The sequence below is a fragment of the Acomys russatus genome, chromosome 4 (genome assembly GCF_903995435.1).
Source record: "Acomys russatus chromosome 4, mAcoRus1.1, whole genome shotgun sequence".
NCBI classification, from domain to species: Eukaryota; Metazoa; Chordata; class Mammalia; order Rodentia; family Muridae; genus Acomys; species Acomys russatus.
The window spans coordinates 58,569,071-58,593,149 of NC_067140.1; the positions used below are offsets into that span (position 1 = coordinate 58,569,071).

Below are 24,079 nucleotides of genomic sequence, written 5' to 3' on the forward strand. Positions count from 1 at the left end.
AGAGGACCAATTCCAACCAATTCCGTCCATTCCCTCATTTCTCAGATCACACACCCTCACTTTGCAGAAACTATCCAGCGGGTTAGAAACTCGGAACTGACGACACTGCACAGTTGCGGTGAACAACCATCTCGAGGGCGTTCCTTGACACCCCGATGTCGGCGGAGGGTGGCATGACCCTGAAACCCGGCCACCAGAGGGAGCTAAAAGAGAGCGACACGGCGCGCCCAGTCTGCCATGGGGACAGACGCACCGCCCGGGAAGGAAGCGCGCCTTCCGCGTGGCAGCGCCGCCCGCGCCCTCCGCCTCCCTGGCGCGCTGCCTCTTTGTCTCTCTTCCGCGCCTCCCAGACAAACCGCTGCTGGCGGGAAGCTAGGCTCGCCGAGGAGCGGTGGCGGGAGCGACACGACCTGGACAACCCCTGCCCGGCGCGAACGTCGGGCCACGTCTGGATGTTTGGTCAAAGGAACGAACTGGATGCGACAAGAGTGCTTTTCGCAGGCGGCCCGCAGCTCCAGCGCGGATTTATGAAGAGTCTGCGCTGGCTCCCCGCCCCCTCCCGTCAGGCCCTGGGCGGCGCCGGCGGCCGCGGCTATGCCTGGCAGAGCCTCTGGCCGGGAGCCCGGGCTGGCCCTCTGGGGACAGGGACTGGGAAGATGGAGAGAGGGGAGGGGGCGGAGAGTGGTGGTGCGGGAGCCCTCTTCTCCCCAGGCTTTCCTGTTCCCGGCCTCACACAGCCCCTTTATTCCAAGGCCCAGGATTCCCTCCCTTTTAATAATAAATTAAGGAATCTTCAGCGCCTACTAGATCCTAGGACAGGGGGAAGCCAGGTTTGGTGACATCACGTCCTTGGTAAGAAGCACAATCCTCGGGCAGGAGACAAGGGCTGGGTCCAGGTCTATCATAGTACCCTGGTCTCATATCTACAGAGTCCGGATGGCCACTGGGTAGAGCAGGGACATGTGTTCCGCCCCCTTAATGGGCAGCTTGCGGCTGGCATAATGATGGACGATTTCAGGGACGCTGCTGAAGGGTGGGCTGTTCTGGCCCAACACATACTTGTGTTCCTTGGTCCGGGACAGCTTCATATGCATGAAGCCCTGACTGCTCCTGGGAAGAGGAAGAGATCCTGGTAGCCAGCGAGAACGTTCTCCCCCATCCCCTACTGCCACCCTCCTACACCCCCAGCAAATGTGATCCCTAAACTCTGGGAGGTAAACAGGGAGGGATGGGATGTGGGGTGGGCGGGTTGGCTGAGTAGGTAGGCTTTGAGGTGAGGACACTGGGTGTGCCAAGAATGTGTGTATGGTGAGTGTACCGGGTGTGCACTGGTGAAAAGTGTGGTGACCAGCACCTTCCAATTCTGGGATCCTAACCAGTTTAAGACCTTGATTTGTAGGTCAGGCTAGCCTCATATTTGCTATATATATATATAGTCAGAGGGATCCTCTTTGTCTGTCTCTTGATTATAGGCATGTGCTAATTTATGGGGTGTTGGGGACTGAACCCTAGGTTTTGAACATTATGCTCAGCTCACCCTTCTTGAACTACACTGCAGCACCAGTGAGGGTGGTAATTTGTGGGAGGCACAGATGCCCCAGGCAGGAGGGAGAGTATGCAGATGTGACAATCAAGCTAATCTTCGCTGGAACTCTCCTGTGCAGAGGCTGGGAGGGGCTAATCTGGAAATCCTCCCAATCTGGGGGCTTCTCTCCTGCCTCCTGGTGACATCCCTTCAGCCTTTTCCTGTGCCCTCTCAGTCCAGCCAGCCAGCCAGCCTAGAGTGACATTTATCTGGAGGCTGTTACCTTTACCTACTCAGGGTGAGGTGGGATAGAAAGAAGGATCATTGGGGGTAGGGGGAGGGGAAAGCCCCTCACCCTGGAGTCTGATTGAAGCCTCTTTCCAGCAAAGAAGCCAGAAGTCTAGCACAAGGGACCTTTGCTGTCAAGGCTGCTGACACAGACTTAACAGCCCTTTCAAATGTAGAAAGTTTATGTTAAAGTAACAACGAGCAGGTCTTAAGGCCTGGATGTGGGTGGTCTTGGGGTAGGCTTCACTCTTTTTCCTATAGCTGGAAAACTGGGGGGGGGGGGGGGGGGGCAGAAAAACCTGTTTATACCAGATAGCTTATGCCACCCTCCTGTGTTCCTGTGGGCTAAACTTTTACCGTACTGATAGTAATCCTATCAGGACCCCATCCGAGATAAAATGGTAGCTTCAGACCCAGCCCAAATCCCATGTATGACTGTGGTAAACAGGGCAGGAGCTACACCCTCAGCCTCAGGAGCCTGGACTCACATTTGACTAAACCCCATTTCCTTCTGAGCACGTCCTTTTCTCATAATCATAATCATAATACTAAAGTAACTGTGATTTAAAAAAGAAAAAAAAAGAGCCAGGTGTGGTGGCGCACGCCTTTAATCCCAGCACTTGGGAGGCAGAGGTAGGCGGATCACTGTGAGTTCAAGGCCAGCCTGGTCTACAAAGTGAGTCCAGGATGGCCAAGGCTACACAGAGAAACCCTGTCTCGAAAAAGAAACAAACAAACAAAAAAGCTCCAAGTCTGCTTCATACATTGGCTAGTCCTGAAATTCTTTTTGGTATCAAAGCTACCAATCCTGGTTTGGCTTGAGTTGAGATCCCTAGAGCTGTTGGGGAACTCAGGCTGATGAGGATGACAGTGGGGACACTGGACTTCCATTACCTGTACGCTGGCTAGAGAACACCTTCCTCTGCCTCTCCCATCTCCCTGAACAACCCCGAAAACCAGCATTAGCTAGCCCTGCCCTCCAGACAGTGACTCACTGTGCACACCCACAGCCTGCTCTCAAATGCTGCCCCCCACCCCCAACTTAAGAGTATGGAGGTGAACCGCACAGCAAGAACAACGGCCCAGACTATCAGAGGCCTGCTTTGCCAAGCGCTGGGTCTGTAACTTGCCCACAGGCATGGGCTAAGGAATGTCTGGTAGAGCACTGAAGCCAAATTTGCCTATTGCTAGCCTGAGCCTAAAGGAGAAAGCAGGGAGCTGAGAGGTCTGTGTGGGAAGCAGGACCAGTAAGGAGGCTGCTTCCATTCTTTCAACCTTGCCTCAAAGGTGGGGTCCCATCGACCTGGGTTTAAAAAAAAAAAAAAAAGTTTTTACTTCAGGAGAACAAGTGAAAAAAAGAGAAGAACGGGGAAACTGAAGAGAAAAAAAGGGGGGTGGGTGGGAAACTGGCCCCTAAGTCCACTCCTCTCAGTGTCTGGTTCCTTGAAGTCTTACTTAGGAATCTGCTTGGCTCTCTGAGATACTGCCTGGTGCACACAGTGACCACACCGGCCCTTAAGGGAAAGCAACTAAGGGTGTGGGCAAAGGAGAGGTAGCCAGTAAACAGCGGCCCCCATGCGCTGTGGGAAGCAGTGTGGGCCATGTCTTCTCTCTCACGTCACTATTTGAGAGCGACCCCCTTCCCACAGTCCACTTGGGACTGCCTCTCTCAAACTGCACAGGGTGTTTTCTCAAGGAACAGACACACTAACCTCTGGAGGAGGGGTTGGCTTTGCTTTTCAACCTCCAGGGACTAGCCCTAAGGGTCCATTAAGACACGGCAAGGTCCTTGCCAGACCCTCAGGGGGTTTGGGTGGGACCAGCTGGGCAAGTGGGCCAAGGGCTGGCAAGGCTTTTTGAGGAAGTTGTTTAATTACCAGTGAAAGCCCTTCCATTAGGGAGAGAAGAGAAACCATAATTGTATTTCAGAGAAGCCATTTATATGCAAACGAGACCTTGGCTGACAGCCCAGGGGGCCAGATCAGTTAGGGCTGTAGCAGCCGTCCAGGCTTGCCTTTTTATTCTCTACACTAAAGGCAATGCCCTCACCTCTAATGGTCCGGTTCCACTCCAAAGACCCAAACTTTGGGGGTGTCTCCTTTTGAGCTAGATAGTACCAGATTTCCAGCATGTGGCATCTGGTGAGGGGTGGACCCCTGTCACTTAAGTGTGGTTCCTGAAGTCAGACTGAGCCAGGTTGCGTGCGCGTGCGTGTGTGTGCGTGCGTGCGTGCGTGTGTGTTGTGAATCGGTCTCTGTCTACATTGGCCTGGGTCTAAGGGATCTTGTCTCAGCCACCTGAGTCACTGAGACCATAGGTACCACCACCGTATCCAGCTTGGAGACTTAATCCTTAGCTGGTGACCTTGAGCAAGTAACAAAGCTCCTTGAATCTATTTCATCTGTATAAAAAAAAGAGATTTATCAGCACAGTGGTAGTTGATTTGGACATGGTATATATATATATATATGCTGGGTGGCACGTGGCAAGAATTTCAATTATAATCTTAGTAACAATATGCCACCGAAAGCTGTGTAAATCAGAGTTTTGACAAATGAGTTTTTCCAAAATCCTCTCTTTTGTTTTATAGCTTGAGGGAACTTGAGGCCCAGAAAAGTTATGTGATTTGTCTGTGGTCACACTGGCTAGTTTTATCAGAACAGAACTGAGGCCACTTAGCTCTCTGGTGCTTTTTCTGATCTTATTTAGTGAAGATGAACAATCAGCTCTTAAATATATGTAATTTTAACCCTTGGATTTGTTCGGAGTATATGTGTGTGTGGGGGGGGGGCAGGGGCAGACATATACCAGTATCTAATGCACCAGGAAATGTTTGAGGTGTCCCAGACACTCTTGCAGTGATGGGGGAAGGTAAACGGACACCTCCCTCCAGCCGGCCACCTTCTGTAGATGACAGTCTATCCTGGGTAGAATTCCAGAGGAGCACTGGCCATCCTACTGTGGTGAGCCTGGGAGTCTAAGCCTGGGCTGTGTGGAGCCCTATCTTGGCCACCTCCTCCCCTCCCCTCACACACCCATTTCCTCATCTGCTGCTCTGCCCTTCTCCCAAGACCTAGTCCCCCACCTCACCCTGCTTCAGGAAAAGCTCCCACATCTCCTTACAGGTGCTGCTGCTACATGTTAAGGTTTAACGATGATGACAATAATTTATTAATCACTTTGCCTGGTGTTTAAAAATATGCTAGGTTGGGGGCTGGAGAGATGGCTCAGATGTTAAAAGCACTGTCTGTTCTTCCAGAGGTCCTGAGTTAAAATTACCACATGGTGGCTCACAACCATCTATAATGAGATCTGGTGCCCTCTTCTGGCCTGAAGGCATACATGCAGTCAGAACACTGTATACATAATAAATACATCTTTTAAAAAATGCTAGGTGATGAGACACCAAGTTAAGTGCTATTATGTCACTTAATCGGTCCCAATAAAATGGATCTTATTCAATCTTATCATAAATAACAAACACGGAGGCCTAGAGAGATTGAGCAGCTTTGACAGAAACCTAAACCAAGTGTTTCCTCTTTGTAATACAGGGCCTGAGGTGCGTCAGACGGTTCAAGTTCCCCAGTGCCTGGGTAGAGCCTGGGTTGTTTACAAGACCTATGGTTCTTCCCAGTCTGGCTGGACCAGAGGAGAATATTGGAACCCTTTTCTGCCTTCTGCCCTACAGGTTAGTGGGTCCCACTACCCACGGCCATCCCTACTCACTTGAGAGAGAGAGAAAAGTCATTCTTGCTGGTCTCACTGTTTCGCACCAGGTAGCTGGCCTCTTTGCACAGCCGGAGCAGGTTCTCGGCGTCTGTTCGGCTGATGGCCCCGTGGTACCAGCTGAGGAGGAGAGAGGGGAAGAGGGGCCATCTCTGCTGGGTCCCCTTGCCACCATCCAGGCCCACCCATTCAGGGTGTCCCCCGCAGGGAAGCCAGTGCCAGGAAGGGAGGAAAAGGGAGGGAGTCCCCAGCTGGACACAAGACACTCACACCTGGTTTTCCAGAGGCAGCGCTGGATCTGTCCATTCCCCCAGGGGGCTGCTGGGTTCCACGCATGGCTTGGCTGACTTGGGGTTCCCAACAGAGAGCCGGGGAGGTAGCCGACCCTTCTCCTCCCGGCCAGGTGACACGCAGTTCTCCGATCCTTCAAACTGAGCTGTAAGGAAACACATTGCTCATGGACTCAGAGGTCCCCAGAGGCAGCATCCTCTTATGCAGCCAGCACCCGAAGCCTGCTTCTTCTAAAGGCATGGTCTGGGAGGGCATGCTTACTGCCTGACTCCAGGGACAGAATCTTGGGCTACTCTGGGGGAGGGGTACCGACCGTCTCCTCTCAGCCACGCCAAGCCTCATGGGGCCTCCCAGTCCTCACAGGCAGGCGAGGGAGGACAACATGAAAAACCACTTAGGCTTCTTCCCTCAGCTGACTGCCTTCCCCTCTTCCATCCCCCTTAGGGTGGCTTCACTGTGGATAATATTGTTTCGTTCTCCTCTTCAGAGTTCATTACCGCTCTGCAAACCGGCCTGCCAAGCCATTCTGTAGAAATGACTTATTGATCTAAGAACAATTATCTGATTCCCCTTGGTGCCATCCTGACAGGCTAATACTGTCCAAAGCCGCCAGACTGCCGGCCCTCTCCACCCCAAGGTCGCTGCCCATTGTTTTCCCTCCCCCACCCACAGAAGCCCAGGGATGTAGCTTTGCCTTTTCAAAGCAGGGCAATCTGAGGCAGTAAAAAGGGAACCCCACGGGGGGGGGGGGTCACATAGCCACAGGTACACATGAACAGGTGACACTCTATCCTGCATTTACAAAATACCTACAAATGCTCATGCACCGTGTACAACAGAGGCAAATGCCTGTCCACAAGCACCAACGCCCGCATATGCCCTGGGGCGTTCATTCTGGGCAATGCTGGATGTAGAGGAAGAAGTTGATGCCTTCGTCCCCTCCGCCCTGCCCCGCCCCCAACCGAGGCCCTTTCACCCTGTAGCTCTTAAATGAATACCTTATTGTCCTTTGGTCATCCGAAGTGAGGATCTCCTCTGCCAGCACTTCCCCATACCTCACAAACACCTGCCTTGGCAGGCAAAGCTCCACCCAAAGAGAGCTCAAGTTTTAAAACAGTGGCTTCTTTCTTTCTTTCTTTTAAGGCAATAAGAGTTCCACTCTGTAGTCTAGGCTGTTCTGGAACTATGTAGCAGCTCAATGTGGCCTCAAACTTAGGGCAGTCCTCCTGCCTCAGCCTCCCAAGTGCTGAAATTAAAACTGACAAACTGGATTTTTGTGCTGGCATGCTGAAGATCATACCAGAAAAGAGCCTTTGTTAGGAGATCATGCATAGGCCGGGTGCGGTGGCACAGGCCGTTAATCCCAGCACTCGGGAGGCAGAGGCAGGCGGATCGCTGTGAGTTCGAGGCCAGCCTGGTCTACAAAGTGAGTCCAGGACAGCCAGGGCTACACAAAGACCGGGAGAAGGGGAGAGAGAAAGACCATGCATACAACTCCAGGGAAGGAGGGATATGTCCTTTCCTTCACCCTCCAGGACAAGAGGGATTCTTCCAACCAAGCCCACCAAGGACTTAAGAGGTAAAGGACCTATCTCTCTGGCCTTAAGTCCCCAAAGGACCCACCGCTGCTGTCCTCCGGGCTGGGCTCAGGGAGGGGTGAAGCTGGACCGGAGATGTCCCTGTCCCCGTCAGGCAGGGAGGGGCTGCTGTCCAGCTGTCCCACAGGCGGAGGCCAAGGTAGGTCTTTGATGACCTTTATGTCAACTGGAGCCAGCAGCAGAAAGGAGAAGAGAAAAAGACAATGACAGAGACAGAGAAAGGCAGAGGTTGAGACACCAAAACTGCAGAGCTAAGACACACAACAGCCTAGGAAGGAGGAGGGGCAGAGGCAGAGGCAGCACTGGAGGAGGAAACAGAATTGAAGGTTGAGCCGAGCAGACCCTACCCACACCCGCCTGGCCTGGTGAGGAAACTGTGGGAGTCTTGCCTGTCAGCCCTGTGGGTTCCTTAATCTTCCACCTCCTCACTAGCTTCCAGGAACCAAGAGGACCAGGAGGGAAACAGGAGCTGCCCATACCTCCCAGAACCACACCCGGGCCCCTGACACCCACTTCGTCCCCTAATCTCATCTATCCTTCAGCCTGGGAACTGGCAGATTCCAAGACTCCGACGAAGCCTAGGAGTATCTGGACTGCTCAGACTTGGAACAGAAGGGTTTTTCTTGTTTTGTTTTTTTAAACTGAATCGTCCTCCCAGTCCTGAGTGACGCCACCAGTGGCTGCAGGACCACTAACGAGGTTCCCTAATGATGAACATAGATTTTCCCATTAAGCAATCCAAACAGTATTGATTCTCCAGGGAGACCTCTAGAGATAAATGGCCCATCCTTCATGGGTGTGCGCTTTACAGGAAGCAAAGCAGAAACCTGTGGTTTCCCAGTCTGGCTGCCAGTGTGGGGAGGAGGGCAGCTGAGGGCTGGATGCAGGATGAGCTGTGTGTGTGTGTGCTCTCACGTGTATGTATGTGTCTGTGTGTGCATGTGGGTGTGGGTACGTGGGTGCGTGTATATGTGTGTGTGTCTGTGTGTACATGGAAGCAGGGATGAAATCTACTGGCACCTAAATCCTCAAGACTCAGGAATGAAGGCGCTCTGCTCCGCCCACCTGAGGCTGCCAATGTGCACGTTTCCACGGTGGACTTGGGCCTGGGACACAGTGGCCAGGACAGGAGAAACGGATCTTTACTTAGCAAACTCACAGCCTCCACCTGCAGCCCAGATGCCCTTGGAGCCAGACACCCCTGGCTACCAGTAGAGAGACACAGGCCCGAAGGCCAGGTTATACGTCTATTTTCATCATGTCATGTGTCAAACACTCTCTTTGTCAAATATGTCCAATATATGCCACAATGCCACAACTTTCATAATTCTGTAAGGGAACGTCTTTCTTTTTATCCAGGTCCTCAAGAGTTGTTATAGCTCAAGCCTCAAAGAGGTGGGATGTAAGAAAGTGTCTTTGCTCTCCCTGCGCCCACGCTCCGCATGCAGTGCGGCATCCACACTACCCAAGTCCCTGGCCCTTGGTACAGAACTCACTTATACTGCCCTAGACCTCCACACCTCAGCCTTGCTCAGTTCCCAGGGTCTGCTCCTTCCATTGTCCTGAGCCGGGGAAGTGCTCAGAGGCCCCAGCACAGCCGCTGCTGCCCTCCACACCAGCCCGTCCTCCACACCATCGAGGCTCACCAGCAAAAGCTTTGGAAATGCGCTCCTTCTTCCATTCCCAGGGCTGGTCATACTCTTCCGGAGGCCTCTCATCATCCTCAGGCAGGCGGGATTCCCTGAGCCAGGGAGTCCCCTCACCTTCTGGGCTGACCCCCTCATCTTCGGGCTCATAGGGTGTGTCATAGAGAGGTAGGGGTTGAGCTGCCGTCTCCTTAGAACCCCGGATCTCTGCCAGGGCAGAAAGGACAGAGGCATGAGGAGTAAGCTTAACCCAGAGCCGATGCCCTGGCTCTGGGAGAGACTCAGCGGCCACAAAGCCCGGGTCCCTCGCCTTTGAGACATTTCCAGGGCTCCAAGAGCACGGGACCCAGGGGAGGAAGTGGCAGACAAGTGGCGAAGTGAAAGCTAGAAGGATCCCAGGGAAGCTGAAGCCGGCATGTGAAGGAAACTGAGGCACAGTCCTCCCCTAGCGCATCTCTTTCTTGGTGCCCAGCTCTGTTTGCTTATTCGTTCATTCCCACTTACGTTCTAGTTAAGATAACTTCACAATCAGGACACCCTCTGTTGCTCAGACAAGGCTGACGCCCTGTTCTTAAAACTTTCCCTTTGACATCTCATCCATTGTCTTCTCTCCTTCCCACTCATCTTTTCTCCCACATCCTCTCTTGGCCTCTGCTCCCAAGCCCAGGCCATCTTTAGCTCTTCCTACCCTGACCCCTAAACCGTTCTGCCCAGACTCACCACAGCACTACATCTGGAGTTCTGGTCCTGGTCCCCCACCCCACGCCCACCCCCGCCCGTTAACGATGCTTCATTTTATTTTAGTTTATTTTTAAATAATTTATTTATTTTCATTTTATGTGCATTGGTGTTTTGCCTTCACATATGTCTGTGTGAGGATGTCAGATCTTGGAGTTAAAGACAGTTGTGAGCTGCCATGTGGGTGCTGGGAATTGAACCCGGGTCCTTTGGAAGAGCAGTCACTGTTCCTAACCGCTGAGCCTTCATTTTAACAGCAGCAGGCTCCCTTCAGACTTACTACCGTCTCCAGAGCTAGGAAATCTTTGTAGATCACTGACCCCATCTTGTCACAAAATGTGTATTTTAGACCGGGACTGTATCTCAGGGGTGGAATATCTGCTTAGGATGCAGGAGGCCTGGGTCAATCCCCAGTACCCATGCCTGCCCCCAGCCACCCCGACACCACCACCCCAAAGAAAAAGGCACCTTTAATTGCGCTTGAATTTTCACATATAATTCCAGGATATCCATGGCCCATGCCACCCCTCAGACCTAAACAGGGTAGGCTTTCTTACTTTCTCCACTTCTCCCCACTACACTGTTTCTCCTGGACCAGACCCTACTGCGTTCTTTGAATCTCAGCTGCTCATTTTCAATATCTCAACACTTTCAACCTCATCTCTCCATAGCTAGACTTTTTACCAGGACAAACCTCCACTTCACAGGCTTCTTGAAATAACATTCCTGCGATGACACTCTTTGCCGCCCCCCCCCCCCATCTCTACCGAGGAGGGGGCAGAGCGGCTTATCTGACAAGGCAGTGTGTGCTCATGCTTGCCCTCTGCTCTGCCTTCTTGCAGAAACATGGTTAATTCTGGTTCTTTCTCTTGCATGCGGTGAGTAAATGTGTCCCTGTGCTGTGGCCACGGCAACTCCCCCCCCCCCCCCCCCCCCGTGCTGCCAAGCTTGAGTGGGGCAAGTTCAGCTCTCTTGAAAAGCATTACAAAAACCCATTGTGTTACCATCGCTCTGTGATGTCTTTCCATCAGCTTTATCAGTAATAAAGTTGAGATCTTAATCTCTATTAGCTCTCTCCTTAATCTTACTTCTTAATTATTTCTAAACTGAGGAGAGGAAAAAAGAATGTTTAATAACTGGCTCCTTAGAACCCCAACAATTGGGCTAGGTCTGGTGGCATATGCCTGAAATCCCAGCACTTGGAAGGTAAGGGCAGGAGGCCTGCTATACAGTTGAGGCCAGCTTGGGTTACACAACAAAGTTCCAGGCCAGCTTGGACTACATATTGAGACTATGTCTTATAGAAACAAAAACACACCACCACCAAGAAGCAACGTGCCCAACCATTTCTGAGATAGCGTGCTAACTCAGCTTTGTGATAGGCAACTCTTCTGTTATACTATGGTCTCAGAAGTCCCCGTGAATGCCATCTCGTCTAGTCTTTCTTCTGGCACAAGTCCACACTCCTTACTTCAATCTCTGGCCCCTTCTTGGTCTCTGCCATCTCAGAGCCTGAACAACATTTCTCTTGGCCTGCCCTTGGTCCCTCTGTTCACCCCGATTCTGACTCTTTTCCCTGGCTCATCTCTTGGCCTCTGTTTCCCCAAGGGCAGGTCTGACTCAGTTCATTCTGCCCCAACTCTGAAATACTTACCTACACTACTCCACGGAACCTGCTGCTAGTGTTTCTCTTTGATAATGACAGTTCGGACTCCTCCTACTTCCAAAGGCTACGGGACTGACTCTCTTTTGGGGAGGTTTGACTCAGCCCCGTACCACCATCCTGCTTTTCCTATCTGCAGTGCTTCTACTGGACCTTTGGTTACATGGCCTCCTCTACGGCCTCAACTGCCACAGCTTACACCTTCTCTCTCACTACCTTGAAGGCCCTGACCACATTGCTGAGGGCCTGGCAGAGGCTTTCTCCCTACTTGCTAGGGACCATGGAGCCAGTCCTTATGAGACCTGTGCAGAGCCAAGGCCTCAGGAAGCACCTCCCTCGTCCTCAGTACGTACCAGCCATCATCTTTTGGGCCTCATAGGGTTCCATGTAGCCATCATTCTCAGGGACCTTCTCTGGAGCTCCTGACGTTCCTCCTGAGCCTTCTCCAGTCTCCTGAACATCAAATGGGTCTGCATAATCCTCTAGGATTGCCAACTGTGGGAGAAGGGAAAGAGAACGAGGCTCAGACAAGGGCAGGCAGCTCTGCTCCCCCCAACTCCCACCCCCGGCAGAAATGGGGCTTCTTTCTTTCCTGCTCATCTCCCTCACGGCCTCATGGTCATGCCCTAGCCTAAACAGCCAGGATGAAGCGAATCGGGTCCTGAGAGCTTATCTTAGGGTCCGAGCTGGGCGACAGCCTGTGCACGGTGGCTTAACAGAGAGAACTCAAAAGCACTGGCTACAAATGGGTTGCAGGATGTCTCGCTCAAGAACAGAACGGAGAAGCAACTCCGAGATTATCCCAGTGTAGCCTGCCACACTTCGGATGCTCAACAAAGAAACAGCCAGTGACCTTGAAGAGACTAAAGCAGATAGTGTGGGGCACGCCTCTGATCCCAGCGGTCAGAAGCAGGTGGAGCTCTGGGAGTTCCAGGCCAACCAGAGTTACACAGTAAGACCCTGTCTCAGATTTAGAGGGGGTGGGGTGGGGAATAAAGCAGAGACATCACTTTGTCACCATTAGGTTGTTGGATCCTTATCGGATCCTTGTCCCACAGGCATCATAAATGCTCTGAAGAAACTGGGCCATAGGTAGTTAGGAAACACACCCAAAACCATTGTGCTTCAGTGGAAAAAATCAAACCTGGAACTCATGCTATTTTTGCACAGGGCTATCAACCTGTAACTGGTGAGTCCCCTTCAGCCTCTGAGGAGAGATACCTCGGGGCACCGTGGGACACTACTGAACCCCGAGTTCCCAGAGGCCAGGATCCGGAAAGCTAGTCTTAGCTTTCCATTTCCCCTGTGGCCCATCCTTTTCTCCTACAGTGGCTAGCCATCAACCCTCTGTTTTTGCTCCCATTGAGAGCACAGGAGCCTGAGGCACGCAGGGCAGGACTGAGGACAACGGAGTCTTTCTCCAAACTGGGCAGGAGAAGGTAGGACTCACCAAGCCAGGCCCTGGAGCACCGCTCCACTCCTGGGCCACAGTCAGTGTCAGAGGTGGCTCTGGGGCGTGGGGCCTGGGGCCCAGGAAGAGGCCACTCCTGCATTTCACCAAACTGAAGCCTAGACTTCAGATCTGAGGGCGCCAGCTGAGGCAGGTGAGCACCCTGCCCTTAGTGAGAGGACCTGGGAATGAGGGGACCGCTGGAAGGACAAGATGGAGAAAGAACCAACTGTCCCTCACACATCCCGGTGGCTGGTCCTTTGAGCCCACATGGTTTATCTACAGGCTTCTGAGGCTGACTCTATCTCATCCTCAGGTGTTTAGCTCCTACCTTGTTCCAATCTAGCCCTTAGCTCCTTTCCTTCCTCCATACTTGCCTGCTTAGGGTGCCTCATGTTGACCCATTGGTACTCCAGGGCATCTGCTAGTGGAGATATCTCATTTTGTCTCTTCTAGATCCAATAAGCAACAGACAGAGGCACTAGAAAAATCCCTCGATCTGTTTGTGTCCATCACACACAGAGTCCCCTTATCCCCAGTTTTTTTTTTTTTTTTTTTTTTTGCCTCCCAGGCCAAGTGGCATCCACAGCATCCCCCACTTGCCCACTGCTAGCCACACTGCCGGTCAGTATGCAGCACCAACTCACGTGTGGCAGCCGCTCAACAGTGTCTGAGTCACCTGACACCTAACCCTTACAACAATAAGTAGGTCTCCAGTGTTTTGAGGGAAAAGTTCAAGGTTAAAGAAGGAAAGATTGCACTTTTCTCTTTGACCGTGGCTCTCAAAAGTACTGTGGTCGCTTTACTTAACAGTTTCCTCTCTGCCTGGATCACTTTCCTGTCCTGGAGAATCCTTACTCAACGTTCCTTCTCTCAGAAGCCCCTTCTATCCTTCTCCTGGCCAATGAGGCACCTCTGTCCTGGGCATTGATCGCTTTGTGTGCTAAGTACTTATTTAGTGTGTTCAGGCAGGCAATTCACTTCCTAGGGCAGGACCCACATTTACAGCTAAATACCCAGGAACTGACAGCTCTCAGTCATTATGTTAAATCCACCCCATAAAAGGAGAAGAATGGACCAAAGCACTCTCCGCTGAAGGATTTAGAAAAGGGAGAAAACATGAGCCTCAGTAGAGTTGTCAGTCATAAAGGAGAAATCAAGCCTTTCCAAACAAGCCTGGGTCCCGAAGAAGCTTCTCAGTGAGGCCAAGCCACCAACAGCCATCCCGGGGCCCCACTTCAGTGCCCTTCCAGGTCTCCCCTCAGCAAGCCTGGTCAGAGTTGCACACAGTCGCTTCTCCCTGGAATCCTGACCCCTCCCAGGCTGGCGTGGGCCTCTGTGGAGCCAGTTGACAGTGCCTGTGGCCAACCAGGTGGCGGTCCTGCAGACAGCTCAATGGCTCCTCTGTTCTGCTCCTGGCACCACACCCTGCTCCAGGAAGCCCCAAACCCCCACCCTGAGCTGGGGCATCTAGACAGCTACCAACAAGGCCCAGAACAAGAGTGGCAGCAGAGTCACCAGCTGGGAAGGCTGGCAGGACCTGTAACCCATTCTGGGCACAGAAAATCCCAGTCAGATCCCAGGCATGCCTGCTCAGTGCTTCTGTGTCAACAGGGGGACAATCTGTCTCTGCGGAGTACATTTGGCCTACTGCAATCTGTTGTTTGTTGCCCTTTGAGTCCCCCCGCCCCCCGCATCCACCCTCACACCCCCCCCCCACCCCCACCCCCCCCCCCCGGCCTGATGTGCCCATTGATCTACCCATGACCCATCACAGGCCCCGGCACACAGTAGATGCCGAATGCATATTTCCTGGATGTCTAAAGGAGCTCCTACACAGGCCTCTATCTTTGAAGCCGACACCAATGGCACCCTGACCCAGTCACTCTGATCTTTGAGGGACCTGAGTGACCAGTGACACTGGGAGGACCAGGCTCACTGGAGACTCCACATTGAACAGGGATCAAAGCCTCTGGCTCAGGGGTGGATGGGAAGCACTGTCAGCTGGGAGGCTGGGAAGGCACCTAACACAAGGGTGCTGTTTAAGTACTTCCTCTCTTCTAGCCAGCATGCTGCTAAACCGCTGACCCAGGAGGTAAACCCAACAAGGAGTTAAAGTAGAGGCTACTCAATGGGCATCAGGCCCCACTCTCTCTTCTGCTATCCTGTAGGCTGTCTCTAGGACCCTGCCGCTCATCAGCTGGGCGGTGGCCCTTCTCAGAGCAGCTGTCAGCCTTTGATTCTCCTTCCTGCCCTCACCTCTCCCAAGGTAGCTAACAGGACTGCCAGCCGCTTCCATCTTCCACTCTGCAGCTGGCCCTTGCAACACGTGACTGACGCTATCCATGGTTCTGGGGGTTGCAGAGCAATACTTTGTGGACTTCAGAGTTCCCCAACTCTCTCATGGCGTATGTCCTCCACTGCTTCAAGTTTGCAAGGGTCTGCAAGGCTGAGTCCCATCCTGTCTCTCCCCGCCACCCCCCCCCCCCCCTCCCCCAGTAGCAGGAAAAAGGTACTTGGAGGAAAAGGGTAAGGAATAAAAAGCAAGACGGCGCTGTAGTATTCTTTTTGTTGTTGTTTTGTTTTTCGAGACAGGGTCTCTCTGTGTAGCCTTGGCTGTCCTGGACTCACTTTGTAGACCAGGGAGGCCTCGAACTCAGCGATTCGCCTGCCTCTGCTTACCGAGTGCTGGGACTAAAGGCGTGCGCCACCACTGCCCGGCAATATTCTTAGCTAAAAGGTTGATAAGGATGAGTGGTCAATAAATGTTAGCTCTAAGGGATGGTGGGATGGCTCAGCAGTTAAGAGCACTGGCTGCTCTTCCAGGGGACCCAGGTCCAATTCCGAGCACCCACAAGGTGGCTCACAGCCATCATAACTTCTGTTCCGGAGGAAATATCTGATGCCCTCTTCTGGTGTCCACAGGTACTGCATGCACACAGTACACAGACATACAATGCAGAGAAATCGCCATAAACATAAAATAGTAAAGATAAAATAAATGGTTGTTTTTATAATATTTTATAATTATAATGCCTCACATTTGGGGCTGAGGCCTCAGAGTCGGGATACGTCTGTTAGGCATCGGAGTTTGCAGCTTGTCGGTGGCAGAGGCAAGACTGAGACCCAGGTCTTTTAAACGCTCAGTGCCTTTTCACGAATGTTTCCAGATTTTTCTTTCCTCAATTATTAGGTACATATTTTAATTTAGGGGCTAGGGACATAGCTCAATGGCAAGAGCATTTGCCTAGCATTGAAAGCCACCCTCCCCCCAGGTTCAATCTTTAGCACTAGAGGAAAAAAAAATTACTTGAGAGTTGACAGTCTGATTCTGTTTAATTTCATATTTCCCCTTTGTCACGGAAAACCTATGACCTAATCAGCGTGGTTAAGAGCACAGAACTTACTTTTCTGAGGCCAAACATCTGTCTCTGGTGCTCCTCCTTACTGTAATACCTTCTGCTACTGTACATGCCTGGGAAACACCAGCATTAAAACAAACGGGTCATTTCCCGTTTTCTAATTATGAAAGCAACGCCATACTTACCCAACATGCAACGATCACAAGACACGGGGCTGTAAGGCCCTTGGGTATGTCATGTCTGTGTTTGCGTCAAGGCAGTCCCACCAGCAGTAGGCCCCAGAACTCAGGAGATAATGAATTCTGTGAAACGCAGAACACACCCTACACCACTCCTACTCTAAGGGTCTCTCGCTGCTAGTTAGCAAACGCCGTGTGGACACTGCCTCTCTCCTGGGCATTGGTGGCAGGTGCTGAGGGCCCGGGTGTGGCACTCAGTTCAGAGCCCTGCTGCTGGGCTGTAAGATTCGGGCTACTTCTTAGTAGCTGAGAAGGAGTCCTTCTCAGTGAGACTGAGTGCGACTCAACATCCTTGTGAGCCATTCAGTTTCCCCACCTATAACCCGGGGATAGACTTTCTTAGATGGTTACAGTAAACACGGACTGGTCCAATACACACTAGCTGCTGGAAGATGGTTTCAGGCACAAAATGTGCTCAGTAAATGGCAGCCACTGTATTATTAAAGACAAAGAGACCAATTTTTGGTGCCCCCGTCAGGTCTAGGAGGGCACTTTAAGTCCATGGTATACAGTTGTTGAATTCCATCTTTGCTCTTAAATAATGCCATGGTGGCTGTGTGTAGACATAAGACAACATACTTAAGAAAAGATAAAGAAAAGTATATATATATATGAGAATATACTCCTGGAGGGACCCCCCTCTAGCACTCAGCTCAGCTTTCTTCTCCCATCCATGAGCACCAGGCTCTCAGCTGTTGCCGGCTCTCACAAGGCAGAGTGCTAGGGCCAAGGTGTTGACCAAGTCACTCGCTGGCCAAGCCAGTGCAGATGTCCCAGGTATCTGGTTCCAAATTGCGGTGCAACAGTGTGTGTGTGGGGGGGGGGGGGCAGTAGCTAATAGAGGGGAAAGGCCAGACGCACAACCCCTCAGCAGTCTCACTCCTCAGCCATCCTCAGAGCACCAATGAGAACACAGATAACCAGCCCAGGGCTGGTCTAACTGGGCCACACCAGTCCTTACCCTGGCCTCCTTCCTTTGTCACAGCTGTCCCCCTTTATCTCCAGCACAGCAGAAGCACAGGATAAGCTACCCAGCCTTCCACACTCCATGAAGGCATAAGAAGGCCTACTTAAGAAGAAAAAGAAAAGAAAAGCCTCAAAAAAAAAAAAAAAAAAAAAAAAACACACACACACACACAAACAACAACAACAACAACAACAAAACAAAAAACAAACAAACAGAAACAAAAACAAAAAAGCAAGCTGGGCATAGTAGTGCATGCTTTTAATCCCAGCACTTGGGAGGCAGAGGCAGGTGGATCGCTGTGAGTTGGAGGCCAACCTGGTCTACAGAGCCAAGGCTTCATAGAGAAACCGTGTCTCACCCTGCCCACACCCCCCCAAAAAACTAAAAACCAAAAGAAAAAAAATCAAAACAAAACAACACAACAACAACAACAAAACCCCCAAGGAACACGTGTCTCTCTCAGCGCCTGTGGCAGCGTCACAAAAGGCCACACTATACTCAGTGACAATGTCTAAGCGCAGGCCTAACTTCAGCAGGCTTTACAGTAACACCAGGACAGGAACATCTTGATCGAACAGACGCCTTTTCCTCTTGCCTCACTTCACTCTTCCTGTTGCTCACTCCTTTCTAAAAGGGGCCTGGATGATCCAAGCCTGTGTCCATACATCTGTTTTTAGAAGTTCTCAACCCTGGGGTGGAAAGCTGGCTCAGTGGCTAACCGTTCCTGCCACCAGGCCTATCTCGGTTCGATCCCTAGGACCCATGAGGTGGAAGGAGAGAGCTGACTCCCAGAAGTCACACATACACAACACACAAAGGTTTTCAGTATAGGGCTAGAGAGATGGTGCAGCAGTTAAAAGCACACACTCCTCTTGGAAAGGATCTGAGTTTGGTTCCCAGCATCATCCACACCAGGAAGCTCACAACCTCCTGTAACTACAGCTGCAGGGGATCTGGCGCCCTCTTCTGGTCTCCAACAGTCCTGCACTCATCTACACAAAGCCATATATAGCATACACACAGAGACACATATACATAATTTTTAAAAATTGTTAACGACATTTTAAAAAAGTTTTCAATACTGTTTTGAGGGGCTATAAACTCCTGTAAAAGTTCGAGATCTAAGCCAGACATGGTGCTGCATGCCTCTAATCCCAGCACTTGGGAGGCAGAGGCAGGAGGATCTCTGTGAGTTCGACACCGGCCTGGTCTACAAAGCGAGTCCAGGACAGGCAGCCAGGCCACCAAGATAACACAGAGAAACTCTGTCTCCAAAAAAAAAAAAAAAAAAAAGACTTAAAAAAATTGAGATTTATGAGCCTTTCTCCATTAAAAGGAGAAATATCTGCACAAAATTTCTGGGTGCTCAAGAGCCCTTGGATCTCCACCATGAGCTGGGAATAAGAGGCCTGTTTTCAATATGGAGTGCCTAAGCCGGGTATGGGGGTACACACATGTAATCCCAGCACTCAGGAGGTAGAGGTAGGTGGATTTCTTTGAGTTTGAGGCCAGCCTGGTCTACAAGGTGAGTCAGGAACACCCAAGGCTACACAGAGAAACCCTAGCTTGAAAAAACAAAAAATGAATATGGGAGCCGGGCATGGTGGCGCACGCCTTTAATCCCAGCACTCAGGAGGCAGAGGCAGGCAGATCGCTCTGAGTTCGAGGCCAGCCTGGTCTACAAAGTGAGTTCAGGACAGCCAAAGCTATACAGAGAAACCCTGTCTCAAAAAACAAACAAACAAACAAAAAACCAAAAACGAAACAAAAAAAAAAATGATTATGGGGTGCCTGTTTTATTACTGATGGCGTGTCTTGCCTTCTTACTGGCACAACAGAGGACACACTGTAGGTGTGAGAGGCAACTGAGCCTTCATTCCCTTTCCATAAAGTATATTCTTTTTTGTTTCCTGCTGAAGCTTGGAAAACAGTGAACACATGAAGAAGAGGCCCAACACCCCGGACCTTCTGCCTGAGCAAAGCCTGGGAGTGGGATAAGGGCCAGGCACCAGAGGGAGTTAGTTCTTCTCTGGGGGCCATCTGGCCAAGGCCCTAGCTGCCGGTTGCAGGGTGTCACTCTTGCTGTTCCCACACCTGCCCTGCCAGGCCTGGCCAGATGGTCAGCTCTGTGTCTCTGCCAATTATACCAGTGGGTTTCAGAGTGGGCTGGCAGCCAGAGAGGCCTGCATCGGAAGAAGGCTAATGAACCTCCAGGACCTGGGCAACTCCCCGGTCCCTCTTGCCTCCTCACCCTGTGGGCTCCTTGGCATCTACAGCTTAGTGTAGAAGCACTTCTACCCAACCTCAGGCTGCAGCCGCTCTTGGAGTGGCCTGGTGCCTCTCTCTGCCACCGAAGCTCTGCAGAGCTGAGGAGACCAGGGAAGCAACCACACAGTATAGAAACAGCAGTTCAGCAGGAGTCGGGGGTGCAGAGGTAGCCCCGGACAGGTGTCACTGGCTCCTTGGGTTTACAGTAAGAGCTCAAGGCACCTTGTCTGGCTTAGCTCTTCCTAGGGTTAGAGTCTGGGATCTCCCAAATTCTGTTCCTAGATGGCAGAGAGTTGAATTCTCTCTGAATAATGAGAAGACCCATGTCAGCTCAAGGGACAGCTCAGATGGCACATCCTGGATCATTTTATCACACCCACCAAAGAAAGCACAGATTGTGTGGCTCCTGGGAGAGCCTGTTGGATTTCATTCCTGTCTCTGTGGCTGGCTGGCAAGAGAGTCAGGCCTTGCGCACCCCACCCCCCCACCAGGGCTGAAAAAGCCACAGATCAGAGCTGACCCAACTGAAGCATGCAGTCTTGGCAAGCAGGGCCTAAGGGTCTGTATGTATGGCCTCGGGAGGAAAGCAGGAGGAGAGCTATGTCTTGGAAGTCCCCAACACGTAGGCCATCACCCTGATAATGGACAGACACCATTTCAGGACATTGTGTCAGACAGTTCGGAGAACTGAAGGAAAAAAAAAAAAAAAAAAAAAGGACATTTTCCTGGAGGAACCCACAGCCTGGTGGGCAGCCTGTTAGGTCATTCTAAGCCACCACAGGGAGAATAGCCAAGGACAGCTTAGGCCATGGGCCAACAGCCAGTGGCCAGAGAGGAGGAGACAGATCAGTGGGGAGGACCAGGCCTAGCTGTTCCCCTCTGCTTTACTGCCATACCACCATCATATCATACAACAGCAGGAGACAGCACACAGCCTGGGAGAAGTGCCCTTGAACCAACTTCCTTTGCAGCTTAAGGATGCTGCGCCAGGGTGGGCAGCCATGCTCTATGGCAAGAACTATGGGGGAAATGATTCACACATCTGGGGCTCTTGTTCCAAGCTGGACACATGTCTCTCTTATCCAGGAAGCCTGGCAGGACAGTACTCTCTTGGTGGAAAAAAGAAAAAGAAAAAGAAAAAACCCAGTTCTGAAACCTGAGGTTTTAGACATGAACTGTTCTCTAATAAGATAAAAATCCTCTCTGCTGAAGAGAGGTAAATAAGCCCCAGAGAAGTAAGTTCTCAAATACACGGAGGACAACAGAGCAGGGGGTGGCTCACAGAGTCACCATCCTCCGATTTAGGGATGGGGGAGACTAAGGATGGGCTTTCGGCTGTCTTTCTTCCAGGACAAGCTAAAACTGGAATTAAGAAGGAAGGCAGATGTCCTGGGAAACAAACTGCTGGGAGTTTTTTCCCTATCTGCAGATCCATGAAAATTTCCCGTCTCCCTCAGAATGGACGGAGGAAGAGGGAAGCCAAGAGGATATGATGAAGGAATGAGTCTAGCTCAACAGCTAACTGGGCAACAGGTCCTGACCACCAAGTGCCCTTACACTTGGGGGAACACTAGAAGGAGTGCGCTTGTACCCCAGAGGTGAGTTTCTTCAGTAAGAGCTGCACAATACCCATCTTGGCGTCCCGTCTGTCCGTCCGTCCCACCCCCTCTAATCCCACTGGGGAACGCAACCGCCAGCAGTTGCTGTGTTCACCTACGAAATCTCGGTTTTCAGCTCCTTTCTGGGGCTTTCAGACATGCAAAGACGCCTGCACTCCAGGACAGGGTGGGAGGAAGGGGAAGGAGGGAGAGGAGAGGTGGCGGGGAGGAAAGCTTTGTGCGGTTCTGCCTTGGAGGGAAGAGTCAAAAGATCAAAGGGCAGAGAAGCCGCTGCTCCAGAGAGGGCACAAAGGCCATAAACCAGCAAAAGGGAGGGAAGGTTGCTTCTGAATGCCCGTTAGAAAAAGGGCTCCAGGTTTAGGAGGGTTTGCAAAGCTGAGAGTGGAACCCTTGAGGGAGGTCATCACCCGTCCTGGGGCCCTAACAAGAAACATGGCAGAGTTTAGGGGCTCAGATTAGTCGGTGGGAAAAAAAAATCTAACAATGGGGTTAAAAATTTGAGCCCCCGTGTCAGGAACTAAGCTTGCGTCAAGTAGAAATACTGACAGCTAAAGGCTGAGTCCCAACCAAGCCACCTTTGTCCCTCTCTAAATCCCCAGACCTCAGACCACCACCCCTCCTGACCACCCACGCCTGCCGCGGCACTCACCCTGTCGCTGCTGGCGGGGGGTCCGGAGATCCGTTCTTCCGGAGGGGGCGCTGGGGGACCCGGGGTCTCGACCCGAATGAGGCGGTGCGGGGGTGAGCCGTGGCGCGGGGGCGGAGTAGGGCCAGGGGCGGAGGGGGTGGAAAGGGCTGCGGACACGGACGAGCCCCCAGAGTAGGGGTCCTCGAAGTCGCGGTCTCGCTGCAGCCTGTAGGCGGCCAGGATGTCCGGGGGCGGCGCAGGGGGCGCGGCCGGACAGGGCGCTGGGGGGCGGTAGTCGGGCTCTGGGGGGGCGGGCTTGGCGCCCCCTCCGCCGCCGCCCCCTCGAAAGCCTAGGTGCTCCCGCAGCCACTTTGCGACTCCGCCGCTGCCGCCCCCTCCCGGGCCGGTCCCCGCACCCCCAGCCCCGCGGCGGGATCCCCCGGGGCCGCCCCCCGCGCTGCCCTGCGCCCGCGGCCCGGGGCCGGAGCCCGTAGGAGGAGCTCCGCTCAGTAGCATGGGGCCCTCCCAACTGAGCGAGCCGACCGCGGGCGGCGGGGGCGGGGCGGGAGGGGGCGGGGCTGCGCCGGCGGGAGGGGCGGGGCTCGTCCGTGACTAGAGGGGCGGGGCCTACTGTCTAACGGGGACCCGGGGACTCGAGAGAAGTAGATAGAAGACGGCGGGGTGCGATTGCTGCGCCCAGGGTGAACTCTCCACGTGTCGTTACGCGTGCTCCTGTGGGGCGCTCGCTAGTCCCATCTGCTCTTCTTCAGATCCCAGTTTGCGTCAGACGCGGGAAGATGAGCCCCTAGGCACAGCCCGCTTATCTTGTTCCTCCCCCCCTTCCCCGCAGCCCAGAGACCCGGAAACAACATTCTAGCAGGAGCTGTTCATTAGACGTGCCTATTAGTCCCCTCGCCTTGGGAGTCCCGCCTACTTCCTTCTATCCCTCAGCACACACCCAAGCGTAGGTTGCCTTTCTATCCAGACAAACTTATCACACCACATGTAGTCAGTTCCCCGGAGACACCCATTGCTTGGACGTTTCCACATACAGCCACCAGCTTCAAATGCTAACAACCCTCGCACAAACAACTCCCATCTCTGGTTGCACCTGCCTCCGGGCAGGCCCACGCATCCCTCGTGGCTGCATTGCTTTCTTGTGTAAATCCCTCAAGCTAAAGCCTGGGTTTGTCAATCAGGTTAGCAACAGAATAGAAACAGACAAGTCAATAAATCAAGTCGAGAAACAGTTTCAATGTTGTCTATCTCCAAGCCCCTTACCCTCTCACGGTTCCGACGTGGCTCTGGTCCCCGGGTGCATGGCGTTTTGTCTTAGAACCAAGCAGAATATTCACCGGAAGTACTGTAGCCCCGAAGCTAAGACCAACCTTTTTTTCCTCTCTGCTTGGGAGCCTATCTGCTTTACCCTCATAGTGGCTCTGCACACTGCCTCTGCACCTCCCCACTCTCCTATACTTGCTTATGGATGCTTTTAGGTAGGGCTTCCTACTGTAGCCGGCCAGAAACTCCCTGGAAACAAACGCTCAGTCTGCTGTAGCCATCCTCTGCCTCAGTCTCCAGACAGGGTTGACTTGACCCGCATGCGCCACCTTTTGTATAAGAGGAGAATCAGGTGATCCTCCAAAAGAGGGTGAGTTCTAAGCTGAGAGAGAAGGATGTAATGGGAAAACAGCAAATCTGTTAGCCTTATGACTCCAGATTTCAAATATGTTAAATTTCTGCAAATTCTGTCATATGTATCCTCGAACAGTAATATGACCCTCAATCTCCTGGGGGTGTGTGTGTCTTGTTCTAATGTCATATGTATCCTCGAAAAGTAATATGACCCCCCCCCCCCACCTCCTGCGGGGGTTGTCTTGTTACATTGTAGATTATCATTTTTGCAGGTCTAGCTTGGGGGACTCTCGGGTGATAAAAATGCTGTTGGACCCCAACTACACATTGGGTAGTGGGCCTGTAAAAGGCACTGAAAACTTTCACTTTGTGGGGGGTATAATACAGAAAATAAGAGGTTTGCATTCTAAAACGTACAGTTTAAGGTGTTAATTAC

General features: G+C 52.2%; 1 protein-coding gene across 1 annotated transcript; it reads right to left on the reverse strand.

The window, feature by feature from the left end:
* Positions 1-424: 424 nt before the first annotated feature.
* On the reverse strand, positions 425-22,549 carry Shf (Src homology 2 domain containing F). Its single transcript, XM_051144520.1, has 7 exons — positions 22,030-22,549; positions 11,829-11,970; positions 9,075-9,281; positions 7,454-7,594; positions 5,810-5,975; positions 5,540-5,659; positions 425-1,110 (listed from the first exon to the last, which is right to left on the reverse strand). Exons 1-7 carry the CDS (start codon positions 22,522-22,524, stop codon positions 924-926), a joined length of 1,458 nt encoding a protein of 485 aa, XP_051000477.1. The 5' UTR covers positions 22,525-22,549; the 3' UTR covers positions 425-923.
* Positions 22,550-24,079: the final 1,530 nt, after the last annotated feature.

Coding starts and splice junctions, on each gene's coding strand:
- Shf (XM_051144520.1), bottom strand. CDS start 22,524: ATGCTACTGAGCGGAGCTCCTCCTACGGGCTCCGGCCCCGGGCCGCGG. Junction 11,971..22,029: donor CCCCCGCCAGCAGCGACAGG/GTGAGTGCCGCG, acceptor CTTCTCCCACAG/TTGGCAATCCTAGAGGATTA. Junction 1,111..5,539: donor GACTTTTCTCTCTCTCTCAA/GTGAGTAGGGAT, acceptor TCCTCTTCCCAG/GAGCAGTCAGGGCTTCATGC.